General features: G+C 42.8%; 1 protein-coding gene across 4 annotated transcripts in view; it reads left to right on the forward strand.

The window, feature by feature from the left end:
- Positions 1 to 24,704, forward strand: part of celsr1a (cadherin EGF LAG seven-pass G-type receptor 1a) — a 54,073-nt gene that overhangs the window by 23,770 nt on the left and 5,599 nt on the right. For 2 of the 4 annotated variants that reach the window (XM_077593553.1, XM_077593556.1), the window contains exons 3-26: positions 639 to 927; positions 2,158 to 2,380; positions 3,880 to 3,995; positions 5,508 to 5,596; positions 13,011 to 13,168; positions 13,368 to 13,531; positions 13,607 to 13,732; positions 14,701 to 14,867; positions 14,934 to 15,119; positions 15,571 to 15,684; positions 15,754 to 15,928; positions 16,000 to 16,141; positions 17,342 to 17,462; positions 18,338 to 18,521; positions 18,938 to 19,039; positions 20,223 to 20,335; positions 20,408 to 20,617; positions 20,694 to 20,877; positions 20,945 to 21,088; positions 21,177 to 21,363; positions 22,304 to 22,471; positions 22,555 to 22,681; positions 22,743 to 22,943; positions 24,277 to 24,451. In XM_077593553.1, coding sequence (XP_077449679.1) covers positions 639 to 927; positions 2,158 to 2,380; positions 3,880 to 3,995; positions 5,508 to 5,596; positions 13,011 to 13,168; positions 13,368 to 13,531; positions 13,607 to 13,732; positions 14,701 to 14,867; positions 14,934 to 15,119; positions 15,571 to 15,684; positions 15,754 to 15,928; positions 16,000 to 16,141; positions 17,342 to 17,462; positions 18,338 to 18,521; positions 18,938 to 19,039; positions 20,223 to 20,335; positions 20,408 to 20,617; positions 20,694 to 20,877; positions 20,945 to 21,088; positions 21,177 to 21,363; positions 22,304 to 22,471; positions 22,555 to 22,681; positions 22,743 to 22,943; positions 24,277 to 24,451 — 3,865 coding nt within the window. The remainder of the gene's footprint in view (positions 1 to 638; positions 928 to 2,157; positions 2,381 to 3,879; positions 3,996 to 5,507; positions 5,597 to 13,010; positions 13,169 to 13,367; positions 13,532 to 13,606; positions 13,733 to 14,700; positions 14,868 to 14,933; positions 15,120 to 15,570; positions 15,685 to 15,753; positions 15,929 to 15,999; positions 16,142 to 17,341; positions 17,463 to 18,337; positions 18,522 to 18,937; positions 19,040 to 20,222; positions 20,336 to 20,407; positions 20,618 to 20,693; positions 20,878 to 20,944; positions 21,089 to 21,176; positions 21,364 to 22,303; positions 22,472 to 22,554; positions 22,682 to 22,742; positions 22,944 to 24,276; positions 24,452 to 24,704) is intronic. The other 2 variants (XM_077593554.1, XM_077593555.1) reach the window with 2 other exon arrangements.

Raw genomic sequence — 24,704 nt, forward strand, 5'->3', positions numbered from 1 at the left:
AGGGGGGAACTTTTGCACGGCAATGCGCTCGTAACATAACATAAACAAATTTAAATGAACTTGGATTACGTTGCAGACACGCTCAATAAATTTAATCTAACCTTACACTAAACTTAATTCTAATTTTGTTTTAAATTTTGATACCTTTCTTCCCCCGGCCGGGTTGGCTCTTTTTGCCCCGCCTCCACACTGACTTTCAGTCAATATCGAGGGTTGTTTAAGTTTGTATTCCCTTCAAAATATTACCAAAATGATGCACACAAATGTCCTCACAATAGGATAACGCACGACCACTGGCAACGAGATGTAGTATATACGCCATTCGCACTGACTAACGGGGAAAAAAACACTGAAATAATGCAACGCTCCGCCCAGTGCTCGCAGAGACATTACAAAGAGGGAGTTGCGACCATAAGACATTACACGAGGGAGTTACGGGGAAAGAGACAGTGTCCATGATGTTCTTATGAGCAGCCTCTTGCGTCCGCTGTCTGCTCATATATCAAAATTTGTCTCCTATCTCAAGATAAATATTTGCCAGAAATTTGACTCGTATCTCAAATTGCTCGTATGTCAGGGTACCACTGTACATGAAATGAGTGGTATTTTATATACATAACTGTTGGTTGACTTTGTAGGTTCTGCCGTTCGATGACAACATCTGCCTTAGAGAACCCTGCGAGAACTACATGAAATGTGTTTCCGTACTCAAATTTGATAGTTCGCCCCCCTTCATCACGTCCGACACAGTCCTGTTCCGGCCCATACACCCCATCAACGGGCTGCGTTGCCGCTGCCCGGTCGGTTTCACGGGCGACTATTGCGAGACTGAGATCGACCTCTGCTACTCTGGGCCGTGCAAGAACAACGGACGGTGTCGTAGCCGAGAGGGCGGCTACACTTGCGAGTGTCTGGACGAATTCACCGGTGAGAGACTCTTTTTGGTGAAGCGCTTCTCTGGGGTATTTCCCAGTACTTCCCTCTAGTTCACCGGATACGTGGCGCTCTGTCTGCCTTCCTAATAGGTCAAAACGAGACAGCCTTCATCACCCTGTGCCCGCCTCTCTTCCTCCATCTTATCTGATCTAATTACTCCAATTATACCCATCTCTGTCATTCACTGCTTCGCTCTCGCCTTCGCCCTGTTTTCTCCCCAAGTATGTTTTTCGTACCCAAACTCGAGGTCACAGATCAACACTTGGCCCATCACGGGCCCATAATTGCGTCGATGACAGTGTTCTCCTTGGGTTTCCGCATTACAGGGAAATAGATACTTATAATTTACCCCGTGGAGAATGGGATTATACCGTAGAGAGAAGGGCTATTACCTGGTTCCAGGCTTTGGAGACCTGACCGTGTCTGGAAAGTCAGAAAATATGTTGGCGATAAGAAGTGGAATTTCCATGACTGAACTTGGACTGATTTATCTTTCGATTATTAATAATGTGACCCTTCTCGGTTCGTAAGCAGGAGACACAAAATCTAAAGACAACACTGTATATGCATGCATTTGTTATTAGAGTTCTAAGTGAACGGATTTTAGTTGTCAGCTTGTTAACCTAAGCAAATTTAAAAAGATCTTCCCATAAATCAACTTTATTACCGAGTTCTTCATCTGCTAACCCACCTGTGTCAAAGTGGCGGCCCGGGGGCCAAATCTGGCCCGCCGCATCATTTTGTGTGGCCCGGGAAAGTAAATCATGAGTGCCGACTTTCTGTTTTAGGATCAAATTAAAATGAAGAGTATAGATGTATATTAAATTTCCTGATTTTCCCCCTTTTAAATCAATAATTGTAATTTTTTAATCAATTTTTCTGTGTTTTTAGTTGAAAAATCATTTTTAAAATGTAAAAATATATTTCAAAAAAAGCTAAAATAAACATTGTTTTAGATCTATAAAAAACTGAATATTCCAGGCTTTTAATCCAGTTCTTTTAATCCATTTATATAAAAAAAAATCTAATATTATATCTAAAACGGTCTGGCCCACGTGAAATCAAGTTGACGTTAAAGCGGCCCGCGAACCAACCCGAGTCTGACACCCTTGTGCTAACCCCTCTTTCTGTCTTTAGCTCTTTGGCCTTTGCTATTGAAGTTAAGATGGATATGAAGCCGAGATGGACCCGCTACGCTAATTCACCCCTCTATTTTCGTAGGTGAACACTGCGAGGTGAACGCCTGGTTGGATAGCTGCGTACCAGGTGTGTGCAAGAATGGCGGCGCATGCGTGAACCGGCTCGCCGGTGGGTTTGTATGCCAGTGTCGACCCGGCGAGTATGAGAAGCCGTACTGCGAGATGACCACGCGCAGCTTCCCCGGACAGTCTTTCGTCACCTTTAGGGGCTTGCGGCAAAGGTTCCACTTTACCATATCTCTCATGTGAGTGATTCATTTCTTGTTTGGTTCACTCCAACTTGTTATCCTGCTAGTCACATACACTGGTCATGCTCCCAAATTGTACAGTTCTGTTTGTAAAGGAACAGGAGAACCCATTTCACCAGTGGCGGTCCGTGCATTTCCTAGTGATGCCTTCAGCAAAAACTATTTTATGGCTATAAAACCTCTACTGCAGCTACAGCTGTGACACATAAAAAATAATCAATAATAACCTCATACAATTGAAATATTATTTAGGAATATAGCCATATTTTACTCACCAAAAATCATTTTTAACTGTACACAATATCCATCCTTTCTTTCCTCCTTTTCTATCGCCATTGAAGCTAATGCTGAAAGTCGAGCCTGTCCTGTCGTATTTCTGGCATTTTTTTTATTCGATTTAGTGCTGAAAATGTTCATTCCTGGTTGCGACAGGCTTGCTTGCTTTGGAGGTGTCTGACCTTTCTTAATGATGTCCAGTTTTTTTTCTTGAAAAGTCCGTCTTGAAAATGGCTTTAAATCAACACAGCAATGCATTTGCTTGTGCAGCTCGCTCCAGATACAGTTTGGTAGCTCTGGCTAGTCCGCTCTATCACTAGCCAATCATAGTTGGTGAAAGCGATGACGTATCCCTATGTCTGCGAGAAGGCATTGTGGTGTTGCCAACTCGAAATCTGATTGGTTAAAGCAACAGTATTATTGACGCTTGTTTAATGCAGCAGAGCCTGCAGAACTGATTGTGAAGGCCTTGAGGCAGATTTCTGACCCTGGCAACAAATAATGGCTGAAATGTGATTGGTTAAATGCTTCAATATGAAAACACACATCTGGAAGCAGTGCAACCAGGGGGCAAAGCAATGAAAGGAAGCTGACAGACAATCTGGAATTATTTAATAAGTATTCATGGACAAAATATAATTAACATCAGTCTGTGATTCAGATATTTCTTAGGCCAGCTGAAGGCCCTGACGGCACACCACTGCATTTCACCTTGTAATGAAAAAAAAAACAGGCCTATTAGAGACGAGTTACAGTTAAGCACTTAGTTGGTAACATAATAGAAAATTCTTGCTTATTTTGCTTCCTGTACAAAGGTAGGAAAGTTAGCGCAATGATGGGAGTTGATCCGTCGTACGATGGTGAGACAAAAAAAATGAAAACAGGAAAGTCTTTGTGATGAGTTTCCCTTATCAGCGAATGGCTTCAGCTCCGCCGACTTCCTGGCTCGCTGGCATCTGCCGGCTGACTCCCCTGCCCTCACCTTGCATTCCCGAACGGCTCGCCTGTGAACTTTGCTCACAAGCCGCCAGGTTCCCCCCTTAATGGCGGGGGAACCTGCTTTCCTGCCCATAGTCCATATGCTACTCATTTCCTGCTTTTTCTTGTTTAATGACTTTTCTTCAAGAGCCCTTGCGTCACATATATGCACGTACACAAAAGGCAGCATGGCCATATTAAGCAAGCTGATTTTTTTATGGTTTTGTTTTGTGTTTTACCAGGTTTGCGACAAGAGAAAGAAATGCCCTGCTTCTCTACAATGGACGATTCAATGAAAAACATGACTTCATTGCTTTGGAAATCATTGACGAGCAGGTTCAACTCACCTTCTCAGGAGGTGGGGCCTGTTTTCTTTTCCATTTATTATCAGCAGTTCCTGAACGTGTGTCCAAAGCTAATGTTTGCCTTTTTTTTCTTTTTTACAACTTCCCAATGTTATCTCTAAGTGCCCAACTCCGTCTTGAACAAACACACACACGCTTGTGTGTAGTCTCACAATGAAAATGCTGATAACCATTGATCTAATGGGCATGGGCTTGCTTTCTGAGCCCCCCCCCCCCCACACTTTCCCATGGTCCAATAAAGAGTACCGTATTTTCCCGACTATATGGCGCATTGTATTTTAAGCCGCAGTATCAGTAACGAGTGCTATTTCTGTATTTGATACACACAAAGGACGCACCGTTTTTAAAGACGCAGCCAGGCATGGCAAAACATACACCAGCTTAAACATACGGACACACGCTAAAAACACGTTTTGAAAAAGGCAACGGAAGCAAAACTGAGTTCGGTTGTACTTTATTTAGCCATTTTACAATGTACTCACATCATCATCACCCACAAATCCATCAAAGTCCTCATTTTCTGTGTCCGAATTGAACAATTGTCCAAATGAGTCATCGAAAACGCTGAGTTTTATACGTTCGTCCAGGCGGCCACAATCCATTCGCAAATGGTAGCTAGCTAGTAGCTAGCATAACTATTCAGGCGCTGCCTTCCACGCTTTGTAAAGCTGTGTTGATGTCGATGTCCAGGCCACAATCCATTGGGTGTGTTGACAAAAGAACTACATATCCCAGCAGTCACTGCGCAGTACTTTTTCTACGGGAAAATAGTAGTCAGGTGGTGCTTGCCGTAGTTGTGAGAGCTGTAGAAGATGGTGTACCCTATCGACTGATTTATTTGATTTTATCGTGATAACAATTTTAGTATTGGTCCATATATAAAGCACACTGGATTATAAGGCGCCCTGTCTATTTTGGAGAAACTTTAAGACTTTTATGTGCGCCTTATAGTCGTGAAAATACGGTAAAGGAGATCGTAGGGAATCCAGTTCAATACGATTAGTTGAATCCTTTTTCGGGACTACTGCCAAATCTAAAATATGACTTCAAAGTTCAAAGTTAATTGCACTTATTATCAACTTAATCATGGATTACGACCTAATGAGAGGCAGAGAAGGTCAATCTCTGATTTTGCCTTCAGTTTTCATGTGTAAACTATGAACATGATGAATCCATGACATCATATTGAAATGCTAGATCAGACGTTTCATTATGGATTTTGCTGTCAACAAATGTGAGAAACCCTTGGCTAAGCAGCACACTTACACACGCAGAAACACGCACAAAAAATATAAAACACACTTGTCAACATTGTGGATTCCTGCCTGGGGCCGCTCCTGCCTTTGACAAACAAAGTCATTTATCAGTATATCCAAAGTTTTGTGCCTTGCGCTAGGCTCAAGTGGACACACTGACAAGACAAATGCCGCCGTACGCAATTGGTTATTTATGATCAAATTGTTAATCCTATGGTTGCATCATCCTTTTCTACTCTTGTCCTCTAGGAGAGACCAAGTCCACCGTGTCCCCGTTCATCCCGGGTGGTGTCAGTGATGGCCAATGGCATTCCGTGCAGCTCCATTACTACAATAAGGTATGGAAATATTAAGACATGTTTAGTAATGAGGACGCTATTGCATAATTGTTGCCACGATGTTCTTATTTCTTTTTTGTTCTAGTCAAACTGTAATGATTACAGTGGTACCTCGACATAGGAGTGGCCCGACATACGAGCAATTTGAGATACGAGTAAAATTTCGGGCAAATATTTATCTTGAGATACGAGACAAATTTCGGTATACGAGCAGAGAGGGAGTTGCGACCAGAGACATTACACGAGAGAGTTGCGGGGAGAGAGACAGTGTCCATGATGTTCTTATGAGCAGCATCTCACGTATGTCGAGGTACCACTGTAGTAACAAACTAGAAATCTAAAGCATGAGTGCTACGGACGTTGACCATGGTATCATGTTTTACCTTTCAAGCATAAACCGTGTAGCTTTCACTGCTCTTGACAGGTCGGCATTCATCCCACGTGACGAATGGACGGCAAACACGGTGTCCATGTTTGCTGCAGGGTCCTTTTAGTAGTCATTGTCTGGAATTCTGAAATGACAGGAATTCGCTAAAAGAAGCACGGTATCATGGATGTTTACATGTTTTGTGGCTTCTTAAGAAGTCGCCGTGGAAACCACAGATGAATTTCCGCTCCGATCCGTGCGCGTTTGCTTTGATTTCATGTTCGTTGGCTCATCTTCCTCGCTTTGTTTCTTCTTTTTTTGCTTTGAACACATATTCCAGGGTATATAATCACAAGCACTAGTGGGTGGGTGCATAATATTGTCACACAGTGATTTACAAAGTACCTGACACATACCGTCACATTAGCCAGGGGCTGACGAGAATGGCACATGGTCATCTTTTTCTTCTTGGTGTGTTAAATCATCAGAAACTGTAATCCAATCTCTTTGTGTAAAAGTATACAGCAGAACTCTCACAATAGGCGTGTTGACAAATGAACACGCACATTTTTGTTATGGTGCCCGGCACTAAAGAAGACTAAAGGTAAAATACAGTGGTACCTTGACATACGAGTGGCCTCACATACAAGAAAGTTGAGATTTGGGCAGTGGCGGGCGGTGCATTTTCTGGTAGCGCCTTCAACGTATCAATCCAACCCTCAAAAACTATTTTATTGCTATAAAACCTCTACTGCAGCTACAGCTGCGACACATAAAAAAAATAATCAATAAATTAATGCACAAAAATGGGGTAAAATCCACTTCCTCGCAGCATTTCATGATTAAATACAAATACTGGAGCTTTTCAGACATTAAAACCAGGCCAGTGGGTGATTTTCCCGGGAAAAGACAGCGATGAACGTCAATGGCGTACGGGCAAACATTGCCCGAAAATGGGGTAAAATCCAGCCGAAAACATTCTGCCAGAATGGGCATGAATTGAGCAAATAGGTCTTAAAATGTATGCAAGAGTTCCAGGAGGGAGGACAAAAACTAAACTAGGGTACGACAGAGTTGCGTGCAATATTTTAAAACCTTCAGATCAACAACCAAATCTTCTTAGATGTCATATGATGGAAAAATATCATCATAGTTTGCAACTCATAAGTGTTTTTGTTTTGTATTAAACACACTAGGAAGAAAGCAATTTACACCCGCGTACTGTCATAATTATGTAAATCTCAGAAGCAGCTATTAGTATGAATACATTGTTCTGCTCGCACGAACCCACTCATGTGTTAACGTCCCCTAATAATTACACACAATGCATGCACGCACAGAAGGTTATTTAGTGGGTCAAATGATGAGGCGGTTAAAGATTGCGCAGGGGGTCTGCAGACAGCCCTCCACTCACTTTGCCCCCCCCCCCTTTCTTTTATTTTTATTACAACTGCTCTTCAGAAGACCAGGGGTGCCTCAGCTCAAAAACAATAGGTCAAAAGTTTAAGGGAGGAGGGGTCGCCTTGGAAACAATAAAGGATTTTGTCATTGTTGTGTCCATCCGAAGCAGTCAGACAGTGTCCAAAAACACTTTTTTTGTATGTTACTGTACAGCATTACAGTGGTACCGCGACATATGAGTGCCCCGACATACGAGCAATTTGAGATATGAGTAAAAATTTTAGCAGATATTTATCTTGCATTTTTTCAGTGTTTTTTCCCCTGTTAGCCAGTGCGAATGGCGTATATACTACTTCTCGTTGGCAAGTGGTCATGCGTTATCCTATTGTGAGTACATTTGTGTGCATCATTTTCAGAATATTTTGAAGGGAATACAAAACCAAACAACCCTCGATAGGTTGCATTTCAAAGTCATTGTGGAGGCGGGGCAAAAAGAGCCAACCAAGAAGAAAGGTATCGAAATGTCAACAAAATTAGAATTAAGTTTAGTATTAGGTTCGATTAAACTTATTTTTGAGTGTGTCTGCATCGTAATCCAAGTTCATTTAAATTTGTTTATGTTATGTTACGAGCGCGTTGCCGTGTAAAAAGTCCCCCCCCCCCCGTCCCTCTCTCTCTCTCCCCCCTTCGAAATCCATATAATTTTAGTACTATTAAACACATTTTAGTACTATTAAACCACTAGTAATTTGTTACTTTGTTAATAGATGGCGATTTAGAACAAATAAAACATTTTTTCCAATCCAATATCCTGTTTTGGGTGTTTTGTCAGAGGGTTGGGACGAATGAACTTGTTTTTAGTTCATTTCTATGGGAAACGTTCATTTGAGTTACGAGAAAATCAACATACAAGCTCAGTCCCGGAACGCATTAAGATCGTATCTCGAGGTACCACTGTATATATATATTTTTAACATTCCTCAATGCAACGGACCGAGTCTTATCACTCCGCTACAGTGGCCAAAAGTTTTTGCTTCTGCTGGCCTCTTGCTCTTACATGCGTGCCATTTCAGGCAGGCGTTGAATCATCCAAAGCATACTGAACGTGCTAACTGACTTCACAGTGTAGCGCAAAATACTTAAGATATAGCCTATGCATTTGGTATGTTCGCTACTGTTTGTGGGATTGGCCTTCGGTTACTCATTTGTCCTCTTGCTTTCTTGTCATTTAATCTGACGTATTTGACGTAAAGAAGATATTTGGATTTAAGCGGTTTGAAATTAATAGTTGGTCATCTAATCAAATCCAGCGGCGGGCCGTGAATTTCCTAACGATGCCTTCAGCTGTCGGAATCAATCCAACCCTCAAAAACTATTTTATGGCTATAAAACCTCAACTGCAGACACATAAAAAAGCATCAATAATAACCTCTTACAATTGAAATATTATTTAGGAATATAGCCATATTTTACTCAGCAAAATCCATCCTCTTCCTTTCCTCCTTTTCTATCGCCATAAAAGCTAATGCTGAAAGTCGAGCCTGTCCTGTCGTATTTCTGGCATACGTTTTATTCAATTTAGTGCTGAAAATGTTCCTTCCCGGTTGTGACAGGCTTGCTTGCTTCGTAGTTGTCCGACCTTTCTTAATGATGTCCAACTTTTCTTGAAAAGTCCGTCTTGAACATGGCTTTGACAGTGAATCTGCAAACAAATCAATTTCTTCCCTTCATTCAGCCATTGCGGGTTGACAAAACTGCTATTAAATCAACACAACAATATATTTGCTTGTGCAGCTCGCTCTAGATACAGTTTGGTAGCTCTGGCTAGTCCACTCTATCACTAGCCAATCATAGTTGGTGAAAGTTTTGACGTATCCCTACGCCTGCGAGAAGGCCTTGGTGTCACCAAATCGAATTCTGATTGGTTAAAGCAACAGTTTTATTGACGCTTGTTTTATGCAGCAGAGCCTGCAGAACTGATTGTGAAGGCCTTAAGGCAGATTTCTGACCCTGGCAACAAATAATAGCTGAAATGTGATTGGTTAATGCTTAAATATGAAAACACACATCTGGAAGCAGCGCAACAAGGGAAAAAGCAATGAAAGGAAGCTGACAGACAATTTGGAATTATTTAATAAGTATTCATAGACAAAACATAATTAACATCAGTCTGTGATTCAGATATTTTTTAGGCCAGCAGAGAAGGCCTTGCACCACTGTTCAAATCACAGTCTTGTTGAATAGAGGTTTCCGTAACAGTGAGATCACGAGGAAAATGGATAACTTATTTGGGGGTTTGACAACATCCTACTGACAGAGCGCCTCTTTATCAGTTGCCCAAAAAAATTGAATACAAGCTGTGTGCACGCTGGGATGAAGTTGTGTTGAAGGACTTTGCAGAGAAGTTAAGCAGTTGTTTTTGAGGTGCACACAAAGGTCTATCTAATGTGTGGTGTCTCTCTCTTGGCCCAGGACGGGGGGAGTCTGGTGGACTCCAGTGGGCTTGTGAGGCTCCCGCTCTATACTGCCTGGCTGGAGCTAATGCAGAAGGAGGTAACCATTGACCTCTTGAGTAGTCCTCACTGGTGGATTCTGTAATTGCTGTAGTGGTTGCTTTTGGTGGTTTGGTGTTGTTGTGAAGTTGTTTACAGACTTTTTGGTTAACACCGCTCCTTTGTCCTTTCCTTCTTTTTACCTTGTAGTGAGTCGTATCCATTTTATAACCATTCCACTTCCATTTCTTATCTCTGACACGAGGGTGTTTATTGCAGTCAAACAGAAACAGAGATTGTGCATATCTGAAATGGTCTTATCTGGTCATTTACGAATCAGATGAATGTCTCATATCTTCAAACTGCTTCAGAAAATCGCTCGAGAAGTCGTTCTGGAAAGGTTAGGGTTAACGTTCCCTCAGTTTTGCAACATTTGAGGTTTTTTGAGGGCCTGTTGGAAAGCCAACATTGGCTGCCCCGATGAATAGAATTGGGAACAAACATACCTGTCAACTTTATGTTTTCCCCTATATTTTATTTTTTGGATCATTTCAGATTGTGTATGCCATATAACAACTTTTGTAGGGAGCATTTGGCCGAGGTTGACAGGTATGAACAAATGAAGGGTCGGCGGTAACATATAGGTTTGAACATGGGATATTAAAGCCCTTTGTGCGTGTGAATATTTCACAGTTCTAGTTTTACACAGCCACGGGGCAGATGAGGTAATGCAGGTTTCTGTGTTTTCGCTAGCGGTGTTACATGTGAACCTATATGTGCAATGACAGAAAATGATCATTTGGGGGAGAGATATGTACTTTGGCTGCGACTTTAAGTTCATCACTCATCGATGTCCTATCCATTTGACTAGCGGTCTCAATAGTAGCCAACGAGGTAATAAGTTACCAAGGAGTGCTAAGATCTAAAAACATAATTTTTTTAAAAAAATGCCCCGACATACGAGCAGTTTGAGATACGAGTAACATTTTGAGCAGATATTTATCTTGAGATACGAGACACATTTTGATATACGAGCAGACAGCGGACGCGAGATGCTGCTCATAAGAACATCATGGCCACTGTCTCTCTCCCTGCAACTCCCTCGTTTAATGACTCTGGTCGCAACTCCCTCTTTGTAATGTCTCTGTGAGCACTGGGCGGAGCGTTGCATTTTTTCTGTGTTTTTTTTCCCGTTAGTCAGTGCGAATGGCGTATATACCACTTCTCGTTGGCAAGTGGTCGTGTGTGGACATTTGTGTGCATCATTTTGGCAATATTTTGAAGGGAATACAAAATCAAACAACCTTCGATATTGACTGAAAATCAGTGTGGAGGCGGGGCAAATAGAGCCAACCCGGCCGGGAGAAGAAAGGTATCAAAATGTCAAACAAAATTAGAATTAAGTTTAGTGTTAGGTTAGATTAAATTTATTTTTGAGTGTGTCTACATCGTAATCCAAGCTCGTTTAAATTTGTTTATGTTATGTTACGAGCGTGTTGCCGTGCAAAAAGTTCTGTTTTTTCAGAGGGTTGGAAAGAATTAATCGGTTTTTAGTTCATTTCTATGGGAAACGTTCATTTGAGTTACGAGAAAATTGACATACGAGCTCAGTCTCGGAATGCATTAAGCTCGTATCTCGAGGTACCACTGTACAAAAATAGGAAAAAACAATCTCAGTCCCTCATTTTTTGGACAAGATTGGATCGGTTCGGTGTGAAACTCGGTCTGTTTTTGCAGATTTAGTTTCTCTTAATTCTGGCTTTAGGCGACTCAGGGAAGTCATCACCTTGACAGGAAGCTAATGGTGTCAGTGAGTGGAATCACATGTGCTTGTAGATGAGCTTTGTGAGTATGTCTTGATATCATTTCCACACAGAGCACCCGGCACCCCCTCGTCTTTTGTGGTTAGCCGGGGGGGATCAAGTGCGTCACCATGGCTGTGGCAGGCCCATCGCCCCTGGAGACGACACCTAAGGGAGAGGGAATTTTAACTCCTCCCAGTTAGCGGGAGGGTAAATAGGAGAGTTTCACGGTGGGGGGCGGTGGGTGGTTCTCAAGTGCACTTTATTACTGGGATTATAAAAAAAGCATGACAATATATGTGAGAAAATGTTGTGTTTAATATTATTGCCAGGTATAACTTTATACACTTTGATTTATCTTTTTTTTTCTTGGAAAAGCTGACTTTCAGTTGTTGAAGGATAAATAGCCTGAAATTCTTATTTACCAATTAAAGAGCATCTAACAATCTTGCCCCAGATCAAATGTAACGATTAAAAATAGCTGCGAAATTAATCTAGATTTAAATGATGAAGAATCCTGTTTCATCGAGTTATTATATTTTTTTTTGCATGAGTTACATAAAGCAAATAAATTCAGATTTACTATTCCATTCATTTTCAAATGATGATTAAAACAATGATGCACCCAAGTGTTGTTTTATCACCACACTAAAATAACGTCATTGATTTGAACTTATGACAACCACTGTCATATTCCATTTCCCAAACTTTTGGTGGTCTCAAATCAAAATCCAGTATCCTGTTTTGGGTGTTTTTTCAGAGGGTTGGAACGAATTAATTTCAGTTCATTTTGATGGGAAACGTTCGTTTGAGTTACGAGAAAATCGACATACGAGCTCAGTCCCGGAACGCATTAAGCTCGTATCTCGAGGTACCACTGTACTAGTTTGTCAACTTGGAAAATATCATTTCTTGTTCCCCAAATTGTGGCGGCCATGTCGCTCACTTTTGCCTTTTGACTTTTCCACACCATTTCTTACATGAATTGACAGAATGGAGCTACTGTATTATTTATTGCATATTAGCCAATCCCATTACTTAAAACGTGTCGCTTTAAACCCTGCTGACGGCCTTGTAATGTTCATAAACTTCTCATGTTTGATATTATTCAAGAAAATCAAAAATAAAGGGATTTGCTCGGATGATTTTCTAAGCTGATCCACATTTTAGTTATTTAGGTATTAGCCTAGTTTGGAGTTGGGAGGTGAGAACTAAAATGCAACAATGGGTTTTTTTGTTCAACGACTGATTGTGTTTCAGCGACATTGAGGGCGATAGACGTCCCATTCAAAATGGATCACAATGGGAGCCGATACCTTCATGTCATTTACCTTCCAAAACTTATTTTCTAGCCAAATATCGGGCGTCTGGGGATCCCCCACGGACCCTCCGAGGAGAAAGTAGCGGTGGTCGCCGTGGATGACTGCGACATATCCATGGCGATTCGCTTCGGGAAGCTGATCGGAAACTACTCGTGCGCAGCCCAGGGAACGCAGACCGGCCAGAAAAAGTAAAAACACCCCCTATTTCCCAAGTCAACGTTGACCCTAAGAACGCACTGTTTATGTGAACACATCCTGCATTCAGAGCTTAAGGCTTTCTTTGAAATCCCACAAAAGCCGTTGCGTGTTTTCGCTGCCCTTTCTTGAACTTTACCTCATTTGGCTTTTTCTCGGGAAGAAAATCTTTTTTTCGTGATCTCCTTCAAGGTCCTTGGATTTGACTGGCCCGCTTTTGCTCGGAGGCGTTCCTAACCTGCCTGAAGATTTCCCCGTGCGAAACCGAGACTTTGCAGGGTGCATGAGGAACCTGAGCATCGATAGTAGGCCTGTCGACATGGCGGGTTTCATTGCCAATAACGGCACCACTGCAGGTTAGAATTGAGCAGTGATTTATTCTCACATGAATAGGATTTGACTTTAACGTTCTGTTTTATTTCACACTTCAGGGTGTCCTGCAAAAAGAAACTTCTGCACACCGAGTGTGTGTCTAAATGGAGGTGTGTGTGTCAGCAAATGGAACACATACACTTGTGACTGTCCAACTGGGTATGGAGGCAAGAACTGCGAACAAGGTTAGCGCAAGACCAAAATTCCTCGTCTAAATGGTTGACGCAAATATTAGTTTTGCGTACTTTGGAACAGTAGGTGTGGATAATGCTTTAAATATAAATATATATATATATTCTTTATTCTATATATTCATTTAGTGATTAAATACAAACACTGGAGCTTTTCAGATATCAGAACTTGGCCCACAATTGAAATATTATTTAGGAATATAGCCATATTTTACTCACCAAAAATCAATTTTAACTGTACACAATATCCATCCTCCTTTCTTTCTTCCTTCTTTTCTATCGCCATCGAAGCTAATGCTAAAAGTCGAGTCTGTCCTGTCGTATTTCTGGCATAGTCCGTCTTGAAAATGGCTTTAAATCAACACAACAATATATTTGCTTGTGCGGCTAGCTCCAGATACAGTGAGGTAGCTAATTATAGTTGGTGAAAGCGATGACGTATCCCTACGCCTGCGACAATGCATTGTGGTGTTGCAAACTCGAAATCTGATTGGTTATTGATGCTTGTTTAAAGCGGCAGAGCCCGCAGAACTGATTGTGAAGGCTTTGAGGCAGATTTCTGACCCTGGCAACAAATAATGGCTGAAATGTGATTGGTCAAATGCTTCAATATGAAAACACACATCTGGAAGCAGTGCAACCAGGGGGAAAAGCAATGAAAGGAAGCTAACAGACAATTTGGAATTATTTCATAAGTATTGATGGACAAAATATAATATATGATTCAGATATTTCTTAGGCCAGCAGAGAAGACCTTGAAGCATCGTGTATGTCAAGTCTTATGACCATGCTATAAATGAGTTGACAAAATTCATATATTGACATATTTATAATTTTCCAGCGATCCTGCAATGATGTCTTTCATTCCTGGTCCAGGGACACACAAGAACTTATGCCTATGTCAAGTTCGGGGAAATTATTCCTACTGGTGAAAACTGAACACACAAAAATCTTGCCAACAGTGATGCCCTCGCCTCAGTTCTTTGACGGCAGAGCACTGGTGTCGTGGAGTGAGCCAGACGTGACCATCGCGATCCCCTGGTACATGGGTCTCATGTTCCGGACCCGGCAACCAGCGGGAACCTTAATGCAAGCCAACGCTGGCTCCTCCTCAACCGTCAGCCTCATGGTGAGCCACAGGGTACCCGACTGCAAGCTTCGTTTGTTTCGTTCTTAAACTTTCCTCTCGACGTAGGTGAGCGAACAACAGGTTCGAATGGAGGTGTTGCAAAGGGAACAGATGGTGGCGTCTCTGAGTTTCCCACAAGTTCGGGTCAACGACGGGGAGTGGCACCATCTTTTGGTCGAGCTGAGGAGCGTGAAGGAGGGCAAGGCTATCAGATACGTAGCCGCAGTGTCCTTGGACCATGGCATGTACAAGGTAGCAAAAAAAACCTCAGCACGACAGTACAGGGGTACCTCGAGATACGAGCTTAATTCGTTCCGGGACTGATCTCGTATGTCGATTTTCTCGTAACTCAAACAAACTTTTCCCAATGAAATGAACTAAAAACAAATTAATTCGTTCCAACCCTCTGAAAAAACACCAAAAACGGGATATTGGATTGGAAAAAATGTTTTATTTGTTCTAATTCGCCATCTATTAACAAAGTAACACATATCTAGTAGTTTAATAGTATCCTAAAATGTGTTTAATAGAACTAAAATTAGACGGATTTCGCGTCTTGTAAATTGTCTTGTATCTCAAGATAAATATCTGCTCAAAATTTGACTCGTATCTCAAATTGCTCGTATGTCGGGGCCCTCATATGTCGAGGTACCACTGTATTAAACCTTACACCAGAACTTCGAATGATTGTTTTCTCAAATAGAAGTCGGTCGTGATTGGCAACGACCTGCCAGGTTTAAAGCTTCAAACGCTTCATGTCGGAGGTTTGCCTGGAGAGGGCAACCACGTCAGAAAAGGATTTGTTGGCTGCATACAAGTGAGTGCACATGTTTCTAGCATGTGTTGAAATATTTATGTGAAAAATGATTCCACTTTTGTCTCTCAGGGCGTCCGAATGGGGGAAACAGCCACCAACTTGGCCAACGTCATCATGTCTCGCGGCTTAAAAATCCGCGTGGAGGAGGGCTGCGACGTTTCCGATCCGTGCGATGCCAACATTTGTCCTGAGAACAGCCATTGCAGCGAGGAATGGACTACGCACACGTGTGTCTGCGACCCGGGTATGGACTGCCACCAACACTCCAAGGAAAATAAACCGAGGCCTGCCACTGAACGACGTTTTGTCTTGAAGGCTATTTCGGTAAAGAGTGTGTCGACGCATGTCAGCTCAACCCGTGTGAGCATGTTTCCACCTGCGCTCACAAGCCAAGTTCTTCGCACGGCTATACTTGCGAGTGCGGACACAACTATTATGGACAGTACTGCGAAAATAAGTAAGTCCTTCATTTTAGATAGCAAATTCGTTGTTAGCAGAAGCAAATACAGTGGTACCTCGAGATACGAGCTTAATTCGTTCCGGGACTGAGCTCATATGTCGATTTTCTCGTAATTTCAACAAGCGTTTCCCATTAAAATGAAATTAAAACAAATTAATTTGTTCCAACCCTCTGGAAAAAACACCAAAAACAGGATGTTGGATTGGAAAAAATGTTTTATTTTGTCTAATTTGCCATCTATTGACAAAGTAACACTTAACTAGTGGTTTAATATCACTAAAATGTGTTTAACAGTACTAAAATTATATGGATTTCGAAGGGGGGAGAGAGAGAGAGACGGACAGAGAGAGGAGAGGGAGGGGGAGATTTTGCACGGCAATACACTCGTAACAACATAAACAAATTTAAATAAACTTAGATTACGATGCAGACACACTCAAAAATAAGTTTAATCGAACCTAACACTAAACTTAATTCTAATTTTGTTTGACATTTTTATACCTTTCTTCTTGTCTCTTTTTGCCCCGCCTCCACTCTGACTTTCAGTCAATATCGAGGGTTGTTTGAGTTTGTATTCACACAAATGTCCTCACAATAAAATAATGCACGACCACTTGCCAACGAGAAGTAGTCAATATAACTTTTATATTAGCAACCGCCTCGCCATTCGCAATGACTAATGGGAAAAAGAAACACTGAAAAAATACAACGCGCCCCCCAGTGCTCGCAGAGACATTACAAAGAGGAAGTTGCGACCAGAAAAATTACATGAGGGAGTTGCGGGGAGAGAGACCGTGCCCATGATGTTCTTATGAGCAGCATCTGTCTGCTCATATATCGAAATTTGTCTCGTATCTCAAGATAAATATTTGCTCGAAATTTTACTCATATCTCGAATTGCTCGTATGTCGGGGCACTCGTATGTCGAGGTACCACTGTAACGCCTTAAAGATCAGACACCCCCAATTGAGAGGCATCATATATCCCTTCCTGTCTGAGGCAGGATGTGAACCTCCCCCCCGTCCCGCTTGACTTGTTTTCCAAAGGTGTTTAGTCTGTGTTCACCCGCTGTCCACCGCTCCTGCATCATTCTGAATGTTTATGTATAAAAATGGTTCATTCAAGTTAAAGAATGTTTACTGGAGATACATGTATGGGATACTTTGATGTCCTTTCTCTACTTTTGTGGTGAACTAGGATTGAGAAGCCGTGTCCGCAAGGTTGGTGGGGAAGTCCAATGTGTGGACCCTGCGGCTGCGACACAAGCAAGGGCTTTCGCAGCGACTGCAATAAGACGACGGGAGAGTGTCGTTGCAAGGTGAGATCACGAGTACAGTGGTACCTCAAGATACGAACTTAATTCGTTCCGGGACTGAGCTCGTATGTCAATATTCTCGTAACTCAAACAAACTTTTCCCATAGAAATGAATTACAAACAAATTAATTCGTTTCAACCCTCTGAAAAAACACCAAAACAGGATATTGGATTGGAAAAAATGTTTTATTTGTTCTAATTCGCCATCTATCAACAAAGTAACACATAACTAGTGGTTTAATATTACTAAAATGTGTTTAATAGTAGTTTTTGCACGGCAACGCGCTCATAACATAAACAAATTTAAATGAACTTGGATTACGATGCAGACACACTCAAAAATAAGTTTAATCGGACCTAACACTAAACTTAATTCTAATTTTGTTTGACATTTTGATATCTTTCTTCTCCCGGGTTGGCTCTTTTTGCCCCGCCTCCACACTGACTTTCAGTCAATATCGAGGGTTGTTTGAGTTTGTATTCCCTTCAAAATATTCCCAAAATGATGCACACAAATGTCCTCACAATAGGATAACGCACGAAAAAAACACTGAAAAAATGCAACGCTCCGCCCAGTGCTCGCAGAGACATTACAAAGAGGGAGTTGTGACCAGAGACATTACAAAGAGGGAGTTGTGGGGAGAGAGACAGTGCCCATGATGTTCTTATGAGCAGCCTCTCGCGTCCGCTGTCTGCTCGTATATCAAAATTTGTCTCGTATCTCAAGATAAATATTTGCCTGAAATTTGACTCGTATCTCGAATTGCTCGTATGTCGAGGTACCACTGTACTTTTTTAACGGCCGTGAATTTTTCCCGTTTATTTTTTCCACTCAATTATTTTTCAATTCATCATTAAATCAACATCCCTAACATCAGGAGAACCACTACCGCCCAGAAGGGAGCGACACCTGCTATCCATGTGAATGCTTCGCTACTGGTTCCGAGTTTCGAACCTGCGACCCGGTCACCGGGCAGTGCCCCTGCAAGGGCGGCGTCATCGGTCGCCAGTGCAACCGATGTGACAACCCTTTTGCTGAGGTCACCCACAATGGATGCGAAGGTATGTCAATGTGAACATATCGTAGACAAAGAACAGAAATTGTGGAACATCATCTTTCATATTTAGCGTCTTCACTTTAAGTGGACGTAGTCGCTATCCAAGTTTGTCAGCATTCATCCCGGTTGAATCAACGGTGTCAAAACAAAGACAAATGGTCCTTGTGTCGGTCACATCTGCTGGTACTGGAATCGAGCTAACTTTCCGTCTTTGTTGACGGCCAGTCAAGCAGAAGAGGCGACTCTAGCGTTTGCGCTCTTTTGGCAGTGGGAGAGCTGCCGCACAATACAGTAGCGCTGAATAGAAGACTAAGAAGAATGGCAACGGCACTCAGCTTTTGACCTCATAAAACGTGCTCAGACTTTGAATTGCTGGTCAACGCGGAGATCATTTTGCTGACAAAAACTCTCCTTCCACAGTGGTGTACGAAGGCTGCCCCAAAGCGTTCGAAGCCGGCATTTGGTGGCCCAAGACGCCCTTCGGGCGCCCGGCCGCCATGAACTGTCCCAAAGGATCTGTTGGTGAGTCACGTTCACCGGCATATGTAACATAGTGCATATAGTTCATTGGGAATACTGAAGTGAGAGCCTCGCCACTGTCGCCCTGGCAACCCTTTTGTTGTCGCAACAGACTCATTGGGGAATTTTGTTCCCTGACCTTCGATCTTTTATTCTTCTGTCACTGCAATGAAGGAAAATGAGGAAACATGGCTTGTTAATCCAGCAGCTTTGATAGCAATAAATGAAGCAGATTTGCTGTAAAAATAATCAGTCTTTACATTTAGCACCGAGTAACTTTGAATGGAGTACAGTGGTACCTCGACATACGAGTGCCCCGACATTTGAGCAATTTAAGATACGAGTAAAATTTGGAGCAGATATTTTTCTCGAGATACGAGACAAATTTTGATATACGAGCAGACAGCGGATGCGAGATGCTGCTCATAAGAACATCATGGACACTGTCTCTCTGGTCGAAACTCCCTCTTTGTAATGTCTCCGCGAGCACTGGGTGGAGTGTTGCATTTTTTCAGTGTTTTTTCTGTCATTGCAAATGGCGATCGCTAATACGAGTTATATCGACTACTTCTCGTTGGCAAGTGGTCGTGCGTTATTCTATTGTGAGGACATTTGTGTGCATCATTTTTGGGAATATTTTGAAGGGAATAGAAAATCAAACAACCCTCGATATTGACTGAAAGTCAGTGTGGAGGCGGGGCAAATAGCCAACCCGGGAGAAGAAATGTATCAAACTTTAATACAAAATTAGAGTTTAGTGTATGGCACTAGTGTCAAACAGGCGGCCCGCGAGGCAAATCTGGCCCGCCGCATCATTTTGTGTGGCCCGGGAAAGTAAATAATGAGTGCTGACTTTCAGTTTTAGGATCAAATTAAAATGAAGAGTTTAGATGTATATGAAATTTCCTGATTTTCCCCCTTTTAAATCAATAATTGTAATTCTTTAATCCATTTTTTCTGTGTTTTTAGTTCAAAAACATTTTGTAAAATCTAAAAATATATAAGAAAAGCTAAAATAAACATTGTTGTAGATCTATAAAAAAACTGAATATTCAGGGCTTTTAGTCCAGTTCTTTTAATCCATTTCGCATTAAACTCGTATCTCAAGGTACCACTGTACAGGAAAGATTAGGATATGCCAGGGTGGATGAATGTGACATTTTAACTCAATCGCTCAATGGTTTAGGCACTGCCATTCGCCACTGCAGTGACGAAAAAGGTTGGCTGTCCCCCGAGCTTTTCAACTGCACCACCGCCTCCTTCGCTCAGCTCACAAAACTGGTGATTACATCCCAAAAAGTAGAAAGAATTACACTCCATAGTATCCATCCTCACCTAAGGTTGCGTTAAAAATCAATTCCCCTTCGGCAGAACGAAGAGCTGCGTCGGAACGGCTCCAGGATGGACGCCGAACGCTCCAAAACCATCGTGCGCTTGCTCCACAGCGCCACCAATGATACCAGATCCTACTACGGCAACGATCTGAAAACGGCAGCCCGACTGCTGAACCACATTCTGCGTTATGAGAGCCGGCAGGCGGGGTTAGACCTGACTGCTGCGAGGGATGCGGAATTTAACGAGGTTAGGCGAGATGATGACTTGTTGATAAGAAAAATGGCAATTCCGGAAACTACGACTTCTACGGTTCAATTTCTAGAATTTGGTTCGAGCTGCAAGTGCCATACTGGACCCGGACACTAAAGCGCACTGGGAGCAAATCCAGAAAACAGAGGGCGGCACTGCCCACCTACTAAGGAATTTCGAGGACTACGCAAACACTCTTGCGCGGAACGTCAGGAAAACTTACCTGAAACCCTTCACCATAGTTACAGAAAACATGAGTGAGTAAGACCACACGCTATATTGGAGCTTTTGTCCTTGGTTAAATCTTCTTTCTCCTTACTCCAGTTTTATCAGTAGACTACTTGGATGTGTCAGACCCCCAGAAAGCGACATTCCCTCGCTTCCAGGATATCCAGGAGGAATATTCAGGCGATCTCGGGTCCTCCGTGCACTTCCCATATTTCAACTTGCTGCGTCCACGGCACAAAGGTAAGAAGACCACCCGAGAATATTCTCCGGTGTACAGGTTCTGCGCTTTTTATTCCGGTTATTATTTTTTTGCATTTGTCTGAATCAGTAGATCCCACCACGCCACCTGCAATGCAGACCGAGACCCCCTTGGTGGAGGGTCACACGGCAGCATCTGACAGGAGCCGCCGCCATCTTGAACCACCAATTCATCTACCGGTTGCCGTGGTTATAGTGTGCAAATCGCTAGGGAGGCTGCTTCCGGAAAGATTTGACCCTGATCGCAGGAGTCTAAGGTAGCGAGAGACTTGTTCTAATTGGTTCTTCAGAAAATAAATACAGTGGTACCTCGACATACGAGCACCCCGACATACAAGCAATTCGAGGTACGAGTAAAATTTCGAGCAAATAATCATCTGTAGATACGGGACAAATTTTGAGATATCCCCGCATCTCTTTCGTGTATAACAGATATCTACAAGTACTGGGCGGAGCATTTTTTTCAGTGTTTTTTTCCCGTCATTCAGCGCGAATGGCGGACCGATAGCTATAATACGAGGAGTATATATTACTTCTCGTTGGCAAGTGGTCGTGCGTTATCCTATTGAATACAAAAGCAAACAGCCCAACGATAGTGAAAGTTAGGGTGGAGGCGGGGCAAATACAGCAACCCCGAGAAGAAAGGTATCAAACTTAAATACAAAATTAGAACTAAGTTTAGTGTAAGGTTAGATTAAACTTATTTTTGAGTGTCTGCATCGTAATCCAAGTTCATTTAAATTTGTTTATGTTATGTTACGAGCGCGTTGCCGTGCAAAACGTCACCCCCTCTCTCTCCGTCTCTCTCTCTCTCCCCCTTCGAAATCCGTATAATTTTAGTACTATTAAACACATTTTAGTAATATTAAACCACTAGTTATTTGTTACTTTGTTAATAGATGGCAAATTAGAAGAAATAAAACATTTTTTCTAATCCAATATCCTGTTTTTGGTGTGTTTTCAGAAGGTTGGAACGAATTAATTTGTTTTTAGTTCATTTCAATGGGAAACATTCGTTCAAGTTCCGAGAATATCGACATTCGAGCTCAGTCCCGAAACGAATTAAGCTCGTATCTCGAGGTACCACTGTACATGTTTAGTAATGAGGATGCTATTGCATATTTGTTCCCACGATGTTCTTACCACTTTCGAAGGTTAGATTAAATGAGCCAATTCCATCCTTTGTCATTGCTCCAGGGTCCCGAACCGCCCGGTCATCAACACGGCAATCGTGAGCGCCACAGTCCACAGCGAGGGTCCTCCTCTCCCGTTGGTCCTGGACCCTCCCATCACTCTGGAGTACTCGCTACTTGAAACCGAGGAAAGGACCAAGCCCGTCTGCGTCTTCTGGAACCACTCCATTGCGTACGATGGACTTGAGAGAATCTTGGAAATTCCCTCAATGTGTCTTTTCTGCTGATGTGTTGAATTTGTGGCTGTGCTTTCAGGATCGGCGAGACAGGCGGGTGGTCCTCAAAAGGCTGCGAGGTGCTCGAGAGGAACAATAGCCATATTAGCTGCCAGTGCAACCACATGACTAGCTTTGCTGTGCTCATGGACGTGTCCAAGAGAGAGGTAATGACTACGACAGGGGACGTGGAGTATTTTTGACATTGTATTCTGACTCTCGTGGCAGCACGGCGACGTCCTCCCGTTGAAAATCGTCACCTACGCCACCGTGTCCGTCTCGCTATTCCTGCTCCTGCTCACCTTGATCCTGCTTTGCCTGCTGCGCCGTCTGCGCTCCAACCTGCACGTCATCCACCGGAACCTGGTGGTGGCGCTCTTCTTTTCCGAGCTCGTCTTCCTCCTCGGTATCAATCAGACGGACAACCCGGTGAGAAGAAATACTGTGAAATAATAATATAATAATAATGATAATAATCGGACATAGGCTTTGTCGTCATCATCAACAACAAAAGCCTACTTGTCATCACACCCAGAAACTGCGTATGACGAAATTGGTAGTGCCTCTCCACAAGGTGCATTTTTTCGGCAAAAGACCCAAATAAGTGATAATTTCGGACTCGTAATTTGGCATTCTGCCGTTATGGATACATCGCATCACCCCCCGAGCGGATCACTTACCTCTCACTGTCTTTCACTTACCTCCAGTCAGCCAGTAGGAGGCAGAACACCGCCCAACGTCTTTTCATATTACCTCACCCCGAAGTTATTACACCGAAGGGATTGTGTGTTGTGTTACCGCAAGTTTAGAGTCCTGATAGATGTGGGAAAAAACTGTCCTTAAGCCTATTTGTTCGTACTTTGTGGGACCTATAACGTCTGCCAGAGGGCAGCAGCTGGAACAGATTATGTCCAGGTTGGTATGGGTCCCCGATAATGTTCCTGGCTCTGCTGAGGTAACGAGGGCTGGCAATGTCTTCCAGTGAGGGCAGAGAGCAGCCGACGATCTTCTGGGCAGTGTTAATCACTTTCTGCAGGGCCTTTTTGTCTGCTGCCGTGCTTCCAGCGTACCACATTGTGATGCAGTATGCCAGGATGCTCTCCACAGTGGTTCTATAGAAGGTTACCAGAAGCTTAGTATCCAAGTTGTTCCTCCTGAGTACCCTGAGGAAATGGAGTCGTTTCTGGGCCTTCTTCACTACTGCCGTGGTGTTTGTAGACCAGTCAGGATATATCATAGTAAAAGAACATTTACAGTAGGCACACGGGATCATAAGATGTGGGTATACTTTGAAGTCTGCACACCCACACACACACACACACACACACACACCTCCCCGACTGGAGACATGCTGCGACTGGTACCTGTCTCTAGAAGCAATGGACCCCGAGGCAAGCTTTCTAATTCAACCTGATAAATCTCTCCCATGTGTGCTTTTTTTGGGGAAGGTTGTCTTTTGCAGGCATTAGGGAAGGATTTAAATGTGCTTTTAGTCTACCCTGGTGAAGATAAGACCTCTTTGTAGCTCCAGAAGGGATAATGGGTCATTGTTGACTATGTGGAACTTCTCTGTTTCATGCCAGAGATGTTGGAATGTTATTGTTTTTCGCAATTTGACAGCGGTGTGTTTATGCAGACCATCTGCAAGGTGATTTATCAAACTGCCAGCCTCTGTGATCTTTTTATATTGCAAGTCTTTTGACAAAGTGCAGAGAATAACGTCATGGAAAGGCGTGTTGCTGAATGGATGCTCTTTTTATAGTTTGTGTGTACAGTCATAGCCATCCTGCTGCACTACTTCTACATGTGCACCTTCGCGTGGATGTTTGTGGAAGGCCTTCACATCTACCGCATGCTGACCGAGCTGCGGAACATCAACCACGGACACATGAGGTTCTACTACGCCATAGGCTGGGGAATCCCGGCAGTCATCACAGGTAAAAATTGAGTGGCGCGTCTGAGTTGTGAGACTAAGCGGCCAAATTAAAAGCATCAGGCTATTTGTTATACAGTGGTACGTCGACATACGAGAAATTTGAGATACGAGTAAAAATGTTTTTCCAATCCAATATCCTGTTTTTGTTGTTTTTTCAGAGGGTTGGAACGAATTATTTGTTTTTAGTTCATTTCAATGGGAAACGTTCGTTTGAGTTACGAGAAAATCGACATACGAGCTCAGTCTCAGAACGC

The sequence above is a fragment of the Stigmatopora argus genome, chromosome 23 (genome assembly GCF_051989625.1).
Source record: "Stigmatopora argus isolate UIUO_Sarg chromosome 23, RoL_Sarg_1.0, whole genome shotgun sequence".
In the NCBI taxonomy this organism is placed as follows: Eukaryota; Metazoa; Chordata; class Actinopteri; order Syngnathiformes; family Syngnathidae; genus Stigmatopora; species Stigmatopora argus.